This window comes from Argiope bruennichi, chromosome X2 (assembly GCF_947563725.1).
Source record: "Argiope bruennichi chromosome X2, qqArgBrue1.1, whole genome shotgun sequence".
In the NCBI taxonomy this organism is placed as follows: Eukaryota; Metazoa; Arthropoda; class Arachnida; order Araneae; family Araneidae; genus Argiope; species Argiope bruennichi.
This window is the reverse complement of record NC_079163.1, coordinates 112,189,882-112,204,241: the sequence shown is the minus strand read 5'-3', so window position 1 is coordinate 112,204,241 and position 14,360 is coordinate 112,189,882. Positions and strand designations below refer to the sequence as shown.

At 27.7% G+C, this 14,360-nt stretch overlaps 1 protein-coding gene across 1 annotated transcript; it reads right to left on the bottom strand.

Moving 5' to 3' along the window:
* Nucleotides 1–571: 571 nt before the first annotated feature.
* LOC129960223 (uncharacterized) lies at nt 572–12,194 on the bottom strand. The gene is made up of 8 exons (XM_056073471.1): nt 12,158–12,194; nt 6,532–6,621; nt 5,097–5,170; nt 3,307–3,460; nt 2,674–2,801; nt 2,204–2,380; nt 1,268–1,418; nt 572–893 (listed from the first exon to the last, which is right to left on the bottom strand). The coding sequence occupies exons 1-8, from the start codon at nt 12,177–12,179 to the stop codon at nt 673–675; spliced, it is 1,017 nt and encodes a 338-aa protein (XP_055929446.1). The 5' UTR covers nt 12,180–12,194; the 3' UTR covers nt 572–672.
* Between the last annotated feature and the right edge of the window lie 2,166 nt (nt 12,195–14,360).

The following is a 14,360-nucleotide window of genomic DNA, read 5'->3' as shown; positions in this document are numbered from 1 at the left end:
TAAAAGAGCGATATAACCTGATTTGGAGGTATTGGCATATTTCCCCCCTGTTTTATCAAAAGTAGACTGCTGAAATCATGTGATAAAGGTGCTTTACGATAATTGATTATAAAAAGTTGTTTTAACTTTAAAAAAATTATATACTTGATCTGTCTTTTAAAAACAAAATCTATATCGTTTTTTGAAATCAATAATATATAATAAGTTTTTAAATATTTAACAGAATCTTTTAAAGAAAATTATCCTATTGGAATTATTTTAATACAATTTTATTATTTAAATGTTATTTTGGAAATTTCTGTAAAAGCGACAGTTTTATTTTACAAACAAAAAAAATCTCTAGACATAGTTTTTGAAAGGAAGTATTTCCATCATGAGAGACATTTTAATTCTCTAATTAATAATTTCTAATAGATAAGTCACAAAAAATAATTTGGAGGGCGGAAAAAACTCATAACAATAAAAGGGAAGTGGTTTTTTCTTATGTAGGTTTATTATACAACATAGCGTGTAAACTGAAAACATGTTCAAAAGTGTAGCACTATATAATTGAAAGACACAAATACGTAGATAAAACAATAACAGAGTTATTTTATTAACAAATGCATCCATACATTGAGCTACCATTGTTTTCAATCATGATGTTACTAGATTGTTCTTGTGAGAAAAGAGTTACTGAAGAAGCTTTTCAGCAGCATGAGAGAAAAAATCTTGTGCGCTATCAGCTACTTTCTTGACACTGTGTTCCAGAACAACTTCGGCGTTGGGACCGAAAGTGCGCACATCTTGAACAACCTTGTTGAATTTGTCAATAAGGCTCATGACTTTGAAAACTGTGCTGAGCTGGGTTCCTCCTGTAACATTTCCAGCGAGGTCCAACAAGTTGAAGCTCCCTGAAAGTAAACAATACAGGTAAGTCAAAGATGCATGTAATTTCTTTGAACAAACTATTTTCACATTTCATATTTTTTGTTGGATATGAGTTTATTTTCAAGTAAAATATAAGTTATATGAAGTGATATTATAATATTCGATTTAATTCTGAAAAATTCTAGTTCTAAATCTGCAATCCTTTATAAAGATTACGGCTGGCTCTATTTCCCTCCTGATGAGATTGAATGAGTTTACCTTACTTGTAATGGGCTTCTGCAAAGCCCATATCACAATTATATCACAATTGAAGCACATTATAATTGTCCTTTACATGAAAATTTCCAATTATAGAATTAAAAGGAAAATGATAATCTATACGATTCTGATAACTTACTCATGACTAGAGATTGTTCGACTTCGTTGACAAGCTCCTGGATCTTGGCACGCACTGCAGCAACTTCTTCCTTAACCTTTTCATACTCTTGGGGCAATTTCTCTTTCAACAGATCGAAAACTCCTTCCATTTTGTGCAAAAGGTCAAGGAGCTGAAAAATGAAAAAGTTTCTATATAAAAAACAAGGTTTCACGTTTATTTAAACAGGCTTTTAAAAGATCCTTGGATAAATATTTTGATTCCACTTTCAAAAGGGCATTGATTTGATATGTGCTAAAAATACTTATTTCCCTAGAAGTTTAAAAATTTCAAAATGTAAAACTTGAATTCTTAAATGTAGATTTAATTAGCTGCTTGTATCAATCTCAAATAATAAAAAAGCAAAATTGATCATAATGTTTACATAAAATCAATAGTTGAAATCATGATTCATTTCTTAACCAAATGAAAGATATCAGTGAAAATTCGTATTTAATAATCAACGAAATTTTTTTAAATCTAGACACTATGATGAAGAGCAGATATTCAGCATCACTTTATTTGTTGTTTTACCAGCTTTTATAATCAAAGTTTAAAATAAAGTAACGTAGATGAATTTTGCATACAAAGTAAATGTAGCTTTCCATTTTTCAATAAAATAGTTGTTGTTAACTAAAGCGTTTTTTCATTTTTCATTTTTACTTTTCCCTCAGTATTATGTATTTAACCTGCTTATTGTTTGTATTGATCTAAGCTCCCCACTATTGTAACGAGACAATTCAAAATGTACTTAAACTCCCTTAAAACCCATAACAGAAGGCCATGTTACTTTTGCATAGATATTGTTCTCATTATTACAAAATGAAATTCTTAGCTATGTTTCTTATTAAACGTGATCGTAACTTTATGACTATAATTGTAACAAATGAATGATTTGGATAAATCAAAAAGTCTTACCAGGAAATGGGCATCCTCTTGAACTCGAACGAAAAGATCTTCAATCTTCTTCACGATGCTCTGTTGGACAAGATCCTGAAGACCAAGCTCCTTCAGAACGTGGGATGCAAAGTCTTGAGCGTGCTTCTCAACATGAGATTGCATTTTATCCAAGGTAGATTGAAGGTTAGGAATAAACTATAAGAAATAAATGATCCTCGGAGTCATTTTTTAATGGAATTTTTTAGATGTTAATGGAACATTTTCTTCGTTGGGCTGAATAAAGCAAGGTTATTGGTAGAATGGACAATAATGAGTCATCCCCCCTTCTCATAAGAGCAAATAAGCTGAAGCGAATCTTAATTGCTCGTTTCCTAATTATTTGAATTTAATACGGTTATTGAAATAGCTATACGTTTTTTTTTTTCGTGATTGAAAGGAAAAGCTTATAGAAAATCGAAATTAAAGTCTCATAATAAGTGATTACTTACCTTCTTGGCATCTTCCATGACCTTGTGAGCTTTGTCAGCAAGACTCAGAACGCTGAGGACAGTGCTCAACTTGGTACCTCCGGTGAGTTCAGTAAGTCCACCCAAGAGATCAAATCCTTGGTAGGCCTCTAAAATGAATCAGAAACAGAATTTTTTAGAATTAAAATTAATCAGAAAAAGGAAAGCGATCAAAAATTAATTCGTTACACATTGAGATATATTTATGCTATACTGAATGTGATATGTGTAGATAAATAAAATGAAATCTTTCACGAATGTCAAGGTTTTTACATTATATTATATCTGCAAAAGTTTTCTTTTTAATTGATGAGGTGCAATTTTATGATTTAAACTTAAAATGAGTGCAACAGATGGTTATATATTCGAGCTACCACCAAGCTATTGTTTTCAATTACGGTGAAAACAGGTATTTTTGAAGAGCATAAAGTTTACTGTTAAAAGTTTTAATTAAAATATTTTAGATTTTACATACTAAGTATGAAGTGATAACGTAAGTTTATAGAAATATTATTATTAATTGTAACTATAAAGGTTCAGACAAAAGTAAGATAATTGTTTTTATTAAAAAAATTTCTCAATGAATAGTGCAAAAAGATGACAGAAACGACTTACTGTTCTTTTCCAACAGTTCTTGGATTTCATCTGACACTTTTTTTAATCCAGCAAGGAGTTCATCGATTTCTTGATGAATTTTTTCGTTAACTTTAGGAACCAGATCTCTAAGCTTAAGGACAGAAGTTTCAACTTGGTGAAGGACGTTGATCATCTAAAATGATATGTATATAATAGTTACCATTCTGTTGATATGATCAATTACAAAATGAGCTAATTATAAAAACATAGAGAACTTTGGTGAACTTTTAGGATGTGTTCATTAAAATTCTGTAAGATTTACACAAGGAAATGGCAATATATCTCTGCATTACATATATTTATTTATTTCTGAGTCCATAGTTTAATTATGGAAATTAGTATCATAAGTTTAATTCTCTGTACTTTAAAAGTACGCTTGAATGTATACCATGCTCATTCACATTCGAATCTTTTGTATAAAAAATTAATACTGAGTATATTTAGTTTGGAATTTTTTAAAGAAATTAATGAATGAATAAAGGAATTGTTAATGGAAGTTAAAGAAAGAATTGTTAATTAAGAATGAATAAAAGAATTGTTTAATGGAATTAATAAAAATAAAAGAAATCTAGGTAAGCTTCAAGAGTGAGCTTCTTTGTCAAAACCTTTCGAGCATGCTTTTGATGCAATTGTTTTCCCGAAACCTTCACAGTATGAAAAAGGAATATCAACAACAGTCAAACACATGAATGTTCTAGTTTGCAGTTATATCTTTTGAAGGGAACCAAAAAAAATATAATCTTTTTTCTTAAAAAATTAGACTAATTTATATAAGATTTAAATAAAGTTTAAAAAAATAAATTTTGAATTTTTTTTATATTAGCTCGAAAAATGAGTCAAGTCACTTCAACACCACTTCAAAATTCATAAAAGAATTTTCTAATGTTCTGTTAATTTTCTGTAATGATTATTCTAGATTATTTTAAAAAGAGTAGCTATAAAAAAGGCTTCATTCAGATTCATTAAAATTAACTCCTTTAGAAGAAATGCAAAAATAAGCATTTATTAAATTTGAAGCCTTTGAGAATAATTCTGTTTCTTTCCGGAATCAAGTATTTTTGTATTTTATTTAAGAAATGTAATTTTATAGATAAATGTTTTATTTTCCTTTTTTCAGAGTATATATTTTAAGCTTTTTGAACAGTTTAAATTTTTTCACAGTGACCAATAGGAATTTAACATATTCATACACAATTAAGTAACATATTATAAAATATCTCGTTTAACTAGACATCATGAAAAGTTTTTATTTTTTTAAATTGTTTTGTAGTCAGCACAAAAAAAAAAATAGTATTATAAAGCGCATGCACCTATTGTAAGTAAAGCATTAATTTCTTTTATTATCATAGCCGATGAATGAATGGCCTACTCTAAGTGGTGTATGTATTGGAATCCATTCTCTCCGTACATAATCCTATCTTATGGTGCATATCAACTGGTCTTCACATATTTTCCTTATGAGCCTGAAATCACGGTTCATCTTTTTTTTTTCGGACTTCCAAAAGAAATATGTCTCACATTTTAAGAATTTTTTTATTATTATTTATATTAATTAAATATGGGATTAAAATGGAAATATTTTTTAATCCCTAAATATCCTTTATTATCCAATGATTGGAAGATAATACCACAAACATTATACAGATAAAAGAAAATGACACATACAAGGAATGGAGAGATAACTATTTCATTTCTGTAGTACCGTTATCAACGCAGCTATTATATCAACTAAAGAAAGAATCTGAGTGAAAGTATCTGATTTCACGCACCTTTCCGATAAGAAGTTTTCCATCTTCTCTTACTACATCTTCTAAGTCCTTGAACAAGTCAAGTACTGAACCTTCTGTAATGAAATAATCGTTTGATAAGAGTCTGAATGCGACGTTTTACAAAATATTGATAAGTATAATTAGATTTAAAAATATACAAGTAAGTAGAAGCATTGCACATGCTTATGTTTTATAATTGCTATTAAGTAAAGACGTTTATTACTCTGAATGTTTTTCTTGACCTTATCGATGAAAAAAGGAAACATTAGAGCCACTTTTTTTGTTTATTTTCAACGAAATAAATGTTCATTTTTTGAAGGTCAAATACAGATATTTTATAATTTATCCACAAAGGATTGGAAAAAATCTAGGAAATTATTATACGGGATTGAAAGCTTGGAAAGGTATTAATAAGGAAAACTGAGTTTATTTTTTGAAAATCTTTCGGAAAAAGTGTTTTTAAAAGAATTTCAGAGCAAAAATTGTAATATGATTTATAGAATGCATCGTTACTATTAATATATTTGGCATACGCCTTATACTTATCGTTTAAAATACATTTAAAAAAGCTTTTAAATGCTAAATTTGATCAAAACTTTGTACAGCATTCTGAACAACAAATTCAAGACATTGTGAATTATTTTGCTGCATACCCATATAAGTCAGCCGGAGCATTTTAGTTATCTTTAAATATTTAATTAGAAAAAAATATCACTAAACTAAAATAAAAAATTGCGCCATTTCCTTTTCAATCATGCACTTTAAAAAATATAATGTGATAAAAAATATATAACGAATAAAACCTAAATTTCAATAATTTTTTTCGAATTAAAAGATTTTTTGGACAGATGTATATGGTTTTTATTAATCTTAAGAAACTCCAAAGAAGAAATTATTAATCTTATCCTATTTAATCATATGATATGGTTAATAATTTCGAATTTTCTTTCGAATAGCCTTTCTCAACTGATTTATATATATTATAATGGAATATATACTTTTATAATAAGGGAATAAAAATTATTTCTCAGGAGATTTTGAATTAATTAGACTTCTACAGTTAATTACATCATTCCTTCATCCTTTTCTTTTTAATTACTTTCTATGAAGTTGAATTATTAATATTATCACTCTTTCCAGTATGTGCTTGCCAAAATTAAATGGTGAATTTCAATCTTACCTTTTAAAAATACTTTTCATTTAATGAAGTAAGATCAATCTATGAAGATACAAGATTTTTAAACTTTGTGATTACATTTAAAAATTAATTTGTTTTCATCTTGTGTAACAAAGTTAATAATAGAACTGATATTTTAAAGTTGATTGAATTGGTTTTTTAAGCTGGTAAGTATAATGTTAAAAATTAGGTAACATCGAAGCAAGATTTTTTAATCACGTAAAACGATTGGCAAAATGGGAAACAAACTGTACTCACGCTGGATGTTGGTTGGAAAAGCGGAGCATGACACTACGGCCAAGCATAAAACAATCAAGGCAGCTTTCATTTTTGTTTGCGAGATTGTGTCTAAAAAAAGGAAAAAGTGCATATCTATTAAAATAATAACATCATACAATATTTTATACGAAGGCCTTATATATATATACACACACACACAATTATGGTTTCTTTTCAACATAATTTCCGGAAGATTCAGGTATTTGACATAGATTTCCTATGTTTTCTTTGAAAACTGTTGCTTCCTATTATGTGAGATTGATCTTAACTTTCCTTCGAAACTCCTCTTTAATCTGGAATTATTATTATGGCATCCTAATAAGTTCTTCAGGTAAGAGATGAAATCACTCGGCTCTATGCCACATTCTCCATGAAGGGGGATAAGGACGCTAGCTTGTCGCAACAGAACACACTCCTATTCTGTATTCTTCCTATCAAAGAAATTTCAAAAAATTTCCTGACTAATGAGGAGCATTACGCCCATCTCACATCAGTGGCAACTGTTTTCAAAGAGAATATAGAAAATTTGATCCATTAATATGTCAAATGTTTGAATCTTCACGGCGATTAGGTTGAAAAGTAACTGCGATTGTACATAACTTTTGGAAATAAATTCAATTTGTTCTTATACTTATTTTAATTTTATGGCCCATCGGAGCTTTAAAATGAAACGACACTCATATTAAAGAAAAAAAAAGGCGTTGAATTAGAAAGAAAAGTAAGTTCAAAAATGAAATATTTCTAATTTCCAAAAAGTATATTAATTAAAAAACTGCTAATTCCCATTTTATGATAGAATAAACTTTGCGGAATTGTGTGAAGATACAAAGTATTTTAAAATGGATTTAAAAATTAAATTCTTAAAATAATGAAATGAAAGCAGGAACGGAAAATGAATTCAGAGATTTCATTTCTTTGTGAAAATATGAAGTCATTTCCCAGAAGTTTTGAGATATCAACAATTTTAAAAATACATTTCATTAAAAATATATAGTTAAACTGATATTATGTATTTCCATTCAATTTTGCTTTAATGAACAAGAAATTCACGCATTTTACAAAAATTTATATATTAAAAAATTAAATAATCCCAAATAAAAATCGTATTAATAAGGCTTGTAGCATCAAAAAAAGTGTAACTAGTCATGAATATAACATTAAATAGGGTTTTATATTGAAATTTATGTTTGTAAGGGCTACAACATCAAAATATGGGATGTCTCAAAAGATATTCAAATATCTGCAAGTGCCTTTTAGGATTTCATTAAAAGAAATGTTAATTCCTATGATCGAAATGTTTTCTGGGTTTCTATCGCATTAGAGCCAAATTATTCTGTGCAATTTTAGGCAATTACATTAATTCGGATTCCGGGAAAGTTATAATCACCGTTTTGAAGCTGGAATGTAAGATTCTAGATAAGACGGTTGATTAAGCAAAAAGATGAAGGTATTAGAAAAATATTTTCCGTCGAAAATACCTACGCAGTTGATTATTAAAATTATTATATAAGTTACTTTTGACTTTTAGAAGTAATTTACTTAAGTACCAAATTTGAATAGTGAAGGCTTTATCTTTGCTTACGAAATTAAGAGTTAAAAGTATGAGGGCCGTATTTCAACGATTAACGCAGTTTGTGAGTGAAATGTTGCGAGAAAATTTTTATTTCGCTATTTAACTTAAACGTCTACTACTAAGATTCTAAGAAATTATTAATGACCTTCAATTTTTATGTAATTTTAAATGGTATCTCTAATTCAGAATAAATTCATATTTTGAATGAAATATTTAATAAAATTCTAAAACGTTTCAATTTATCAAAAAATACTTTAGAAAGCTATTCTTATCATATAATTTAAGATTATTTTCGAAGCGAAAATTTTTAAAGAGGGAAAATGCTGGTAAAAATGAAGAACGAAATTTACCAAACCAGTTTATTTCAGATATGCGCAATTTGCTTAGTAATATATATATATATATATATATATATATATATATATATATATATATATATATATATATATATATATATTATATCTTATACTGCCTTTAAGAAATATATGGTCCTCTGGTGTATTGATATGTATGCGATGTCGACATTTCATTTAATAAAAGGAATGTAATGGAAACTTAATTAAAACTTGAAATAAATCTGGCGGTAAATATTTATTTGGAATACAGATATATACTAGCTCTATGGTATTAGTTAATGCATGCATAATTACTCTGCAAATGCTTCTTATACATCGCCAATACTCCACATTAAAATTAACTTTTCCAACAATTTTTTCACCATAAGCAAAGTATATAATCAAGACTTTCTATTAATAGATTTCCCGACGGTCACTTTTCGCAATGTATTGGAAAAACTTTCTGTAATCTGGAGAATGTGCAAACTGAGGCAAAATAGAGTTAATACAAAAAAAAAGTTTTTCCTGTTTTGTGGTACATTGATTTTTGCCATACATTGCTGCATTACCTTGAACTAAAATCATTAAACCATGACTGGAAAGCTCTGAAAAGCAAGGAGTCTCTTGGTAATTCCAGTTCTTTTGTCTGGATTTGAAGATTTATATATTTTATTTTAATGTCCAAAAGATGTTCAAGAATTAAATTTTAATACTCTGATGAAAATTTTGTAGAGATGTTTGTATAGGTGTCAAAACTCTCTCGACGTTCTAAAAAGAAAAATTTTCATATAGAAAATGTATGTAATATTTTATTGAAATATTTCTCGTGAGCAAAATATTTTCTGAGTACTTAAAGTTATTTCATATCAATTTAGAGGAATTTTCAATGCGATTATTTATAAATGTATCATTCTCTTGTATCAATTATAACCTAAATTAAAATATCAATTCAGTAAAAGCCAATGAACAAAGCAATTCATAAATACTTAGTGTTTCGAGATGGCTAGAAAAATACATAATTTATGTTGAAAGAAATATTCCAGAAAAACAGCAAAGTACAGTACTTATAAAGAAAAGTTGCGTAAAACGCAACAAAAATGTTTTGAAGATAAAAAAAAATTTCAATTGAATGATTGAGTATTGATATTTGGATGGAGAAAATATTACTAATTTAACATTCGAAATAATGAAATACAGAAAAATAAAATGGAATGAAAATTTATGCAGTACAAATAAAATCCACCGAATATCAAAATAAATTAGAAATATTTATCTCAAAACAGTGAATGCCAACTTTCTACTCTTCTATTAACATTGTTCAGCTGTTTCCTGCTCAATTGAGTCTCAAATCTAAATGAACAAGACACAGTTGAATGGACAAAAATGTCACAAATTTATCTCAGAATTACAAATTTATCTAATATTCCTCATTTGTCTGATGTCGAGTTGAGTATTCAAATCTGAGTAGGCAGTATTTAAACTTTATTGTACGAAATATTAAACACTCAGCAAAAATAGGTATACAAAAAATATATATGTTTCTTTTTTGTAACTGCTAGGAATAAAATTAAAGATTTATTTTAAAACAAACAAATGATATTTATCATGATGTACAAATGATTAATTTTATATTATATTAATGTCTCACTTATATCGATTCATGATCAGTATCATGATAAATTAAAAAAAATAATAGATAGAAAATTTAAACAAATTATTTTGCAGACATATACAGAGCAAATAAAATCCCCCATCCTCAAAAGCTACAATAAAAATAACGCTGTAAGAAATCCCCCATCTTCGTACTACTTAAAAGCAGCAAACAATGAGAAATGTGTGTTCACTTACCTCTGGATAGCGAACGATAAAGAGGAAGACCGGAATTTGTCACTTGCTTTTATTGTAAGCAGATGAGATAACAGATGGTGTCTTTCTCAACGTATAATATTGTGGTTGACTCTTCTAATACATATAGATAAAAATGAAAAAGGATTCAAGGGCTGTTTGCACCTGTCATTCCGACAGTAAGCACTTGAACCTGTCTTATCAGAGCACCCTCCCCAAGAGTTTGCGTAAATATTTATAATGATTTAGAGATTCAGTTAATCGATTAAGCACTGTTTATCAGAAATCCTTGTTTCAATGAATAAGAACTCTTAAAATATCTCTAAGAAATAGGGTAAAATGCTACTCAGCGAAATAAAAAATGCATGCTTAAGTTTGAAAAATCACCGTTTGGATTTTGAATCATCGTTTTGTCTTGCTCTTTATCATTTAGTATGTATCGTTTATTAGGTTGAGTAATAGCAAGAGGATTACATATTTTTATGGCACTCTTTTTGATGGAATTTACTCCCAAAATGTAAAAAGGAATCGGATTTCTTTACAATATCGGATCGCAATGGATTTTTTTCTTTCGATTTTCAATTAACAATTCAAAATGGATTGCCTTATTGAAGGTGTCTGTGATATCTAAATAGCTCTGTAGAATGTTGAAAATCATAGCGAATGTTACATGTATCAGGTATTTGTTTCTTTAAAAACTATTTCGTTCGGCTATGCTGCTGATATATTTAACCAAAAATTTATTCAATGCGTCATGAATTATTGATCGTTCATTCTTCACAAGTTTGGAACTCAGCACTTTATTTTCCATTTCTTTCATGGTATTTTCTTCATAATTTTGCTTATGTTAGCAATTAAATTGATAAATACTGAACAATAGTAATTAATATGAATGACTTGAAAGGGTTCAAAGTTAAAACGCATAGTAATTTGAACTGTACTCCTTATTTTACATGATTATCAAGTATCGAGAACTATCTACAAATTGCCCATTGACTGCACACCGAATTGATGACGCTTGAATATTGAGAGATTTGATGTTCATCAATGTCCTAAGTATTGACTCACATATAAGAAATCAAGACTCAGAGTTGCAAGCCCTCCTCTAGAGATCTAGACTTCTCTATAAAGTCATTGCAGAGTTAGGAGCTGATGGAATAAAAAAAATGAAATTGCAAATGAAAATTGTTTTTTTGTCAAACTGTATGTTTATTTCTTCATTTTCTGTAAATGCTACACCTTGAAAACATATTTGATAAAACAGAGGGACCAGAAAAGTAGCAAATAATGAAAGAATTTTTCTAACGAATTGACTTGAATATATATACTTCTATATAGTTTTCGCGAATATCAGTTGCATAACTTTCATTTAAATGTTACAAATGATCAAAATGATAATAATTCTACAATTTAACGGTTATTAATTTAAGTTGCTACTATTAAATGTGATTATTTCGATCTTTCTGTAAGCGGAAATCAGTTCTGCGAAATTGAAAATGAAATGGTTTGCTTTTTTAATATTTGCTTTGTTGCATAAATTAAACTTTGCCATTTTCATTTTTAATGCCTTATATCAGATACGAAACATAATTTTAAGATTCAAAATGGTCCAGGTAAGTTTTTTTTATGAATATTTGTCTTCACGAAACAATAATTTCGTTTAGAATAATTTAATTTAATTTTTTATTATTATTTTATTTTGATTTATAATATTCTCACAAAGCAAAAAAAAAAAAATACTGTTGTATATTTCAGAAAATGCATAATAATAAGATATATTCAAAAATATAGGAAGGTTATGACAGAAAAAAAAATAAAAAGAATTTCAAAAGACGTGTTAGCTTTCACTTACGTAAATGTGAGTTGAAACACATGGGAACGATCCTGGACTATCACTTAAAAGACAGTGTGAAAGATCCTTTGAAAGGCAAATTTATATCTTCAAATTGTGTTCAAACTTCCACTCAAAATAAGCCAAGTTTCTCTAACTTAGTAATCTATCAAGTGATATCAAAAACTGTGTGTGAACTTAAAAACAAGTCAGCTGGTGTACTCTTTGGAAGAATATTTAATCTTTTAAAGTAGTCTTTGTTGGCTCTTTTAAAAAAGATTTCCGTTTTTTTTTAATTTATTTTTTTATTTTCATCTGTTACTCGAAACTTTTGCCAGCTGTATGCATTTTAAATTAATGGCGTCAATACTAATCTACAATTCAAAGCAAGTTCACTTTGATGATACAAATTATTTTAAAAAAAAGCACGGCTTTGTTGCAGAAAGTGTTTGAAGACTTCGGTTGAATCATATTTTCTGTAAAATGCAGAGTGATTCTTCTTGTATATAATATTTTATTTTTACTTTTCATAGGAATAACCATAAAAGATATTAATGGTAGGCGATTTCTTTCTGAATCAGATGCAATGGGATTTGAAATTTGTGTTCGTTTAGAAGAAAAGAATATACTACGAAATATTGTCAAAATTATAAGATTAAACAAGCATAAATTATTATGAATCTGAATCAAAATTACAGAATTATAAAAATTTGAAGTATTTCGTATTTCGTGTTCTGCGTGTAATCCAACAAATTACTAATAATTTAATAATATATTCCGCACAGAATTTTTTTCTGTCAAGTTTTCATACAACAGCTAGATATGAAAACATGTAATTTGTAGATTTTTTGTTGTATCACTTTATACTGTTTAACATAGCTACAAAATCAATAAATTTAATTTGCAATGAAATATAAACAGTTGATTAATTAGACAATGAAAATGTTTTAGAAATGTGGTTATTTTAACATAATTCCGATAAATGAATTTTAATTAAACCAAAAGAGCTTTTACACGAATTTGGAGGAAGCGGAACAAACATGTTAGTGCAAATTAGAAAATACATTTTATTGAAAAAAATAAATGTAAATAAGCACTTTGCTGAAGAATTTGAATATGGGTTACAAATTCCATTAATATTCTGATTCTGAGTTTATTTTTAACCGTTAGAATCGATAACATAGATTTTATTTTTATACTAAAGTGATAACAAACTCAGATTAAAGCTTACTTTTTTTTACGAAATGTATTTTTTGACGAACTTTATCATCAACTTTATTATTTGCTTGGTAAGATTCGGCTAGACAGTTAGGCTGTAAATGTTATTTTTTTTATTTTATTTTTTTGAAAAATTACAAATTCTGGTAGAAACTCAACTTTGGTAGCAGATTCAAATTTAATCAAGATTTAAAAAAATAACAAATGCTTCAATTTTTACTGTGCTATTTCGAAATTTTTATGAAGCTGTCATGCGAAATGATATCATATGCAATAGATAACCAATTACAGAAATGCCGCAAATCAAATGTAGTATCACAAAAAAATAATTTTCATTTTCTGAAATTTAATGTTTATTACTAAATGAGCTTTCTTTCCCTGTATAAATAAAATTCGCAATAAAATCAACGAATCTCAATAAAATCCTACTGATACTCGTCCAAGAAAATAATTAAATTAAAATTTTTTTTTTCATTCTACTTTAGAATAAAGTTTTAAATCTGATTTATTTGAATTATTTATACCCTATTTGATTAACGCTGTAATAAAAATGAAAGCTTCATTAAAACTAAAAATGAATTAAAATCATTAACACACTTTAAGCCGCTTATTTGTCATTTGTTTAATTGTTTGATCAGTAAAAGGTTCTTTTATATGTAAGCTAAAACTGCTTCAATGGATACTTCATTGGTTCTCTTTTTGGTGGCTGACAAAAGTAGCTCTTTATTAATGCGAAATCAGCTTTCATGTTTTAATCTGATATATTGTGCACCGTTTTACTATTCAATGCCTTTTCATAATACTGATGATCCGAAAATTAAATCCTATTAGCAATGAATCTTTTGAGGAACAATATAATTTGTGTTTCAAGTAAGTCTGCAGTTTTGAATAGCTAACTTATGTTACACAAAAGGCTTTTGAACCCAGGTCAAAACAAAGAAAAATGAGTTACTTGTTAAACCATTATAATCCTTTGATTGAATTCACATTAGGCACACTAAAAACA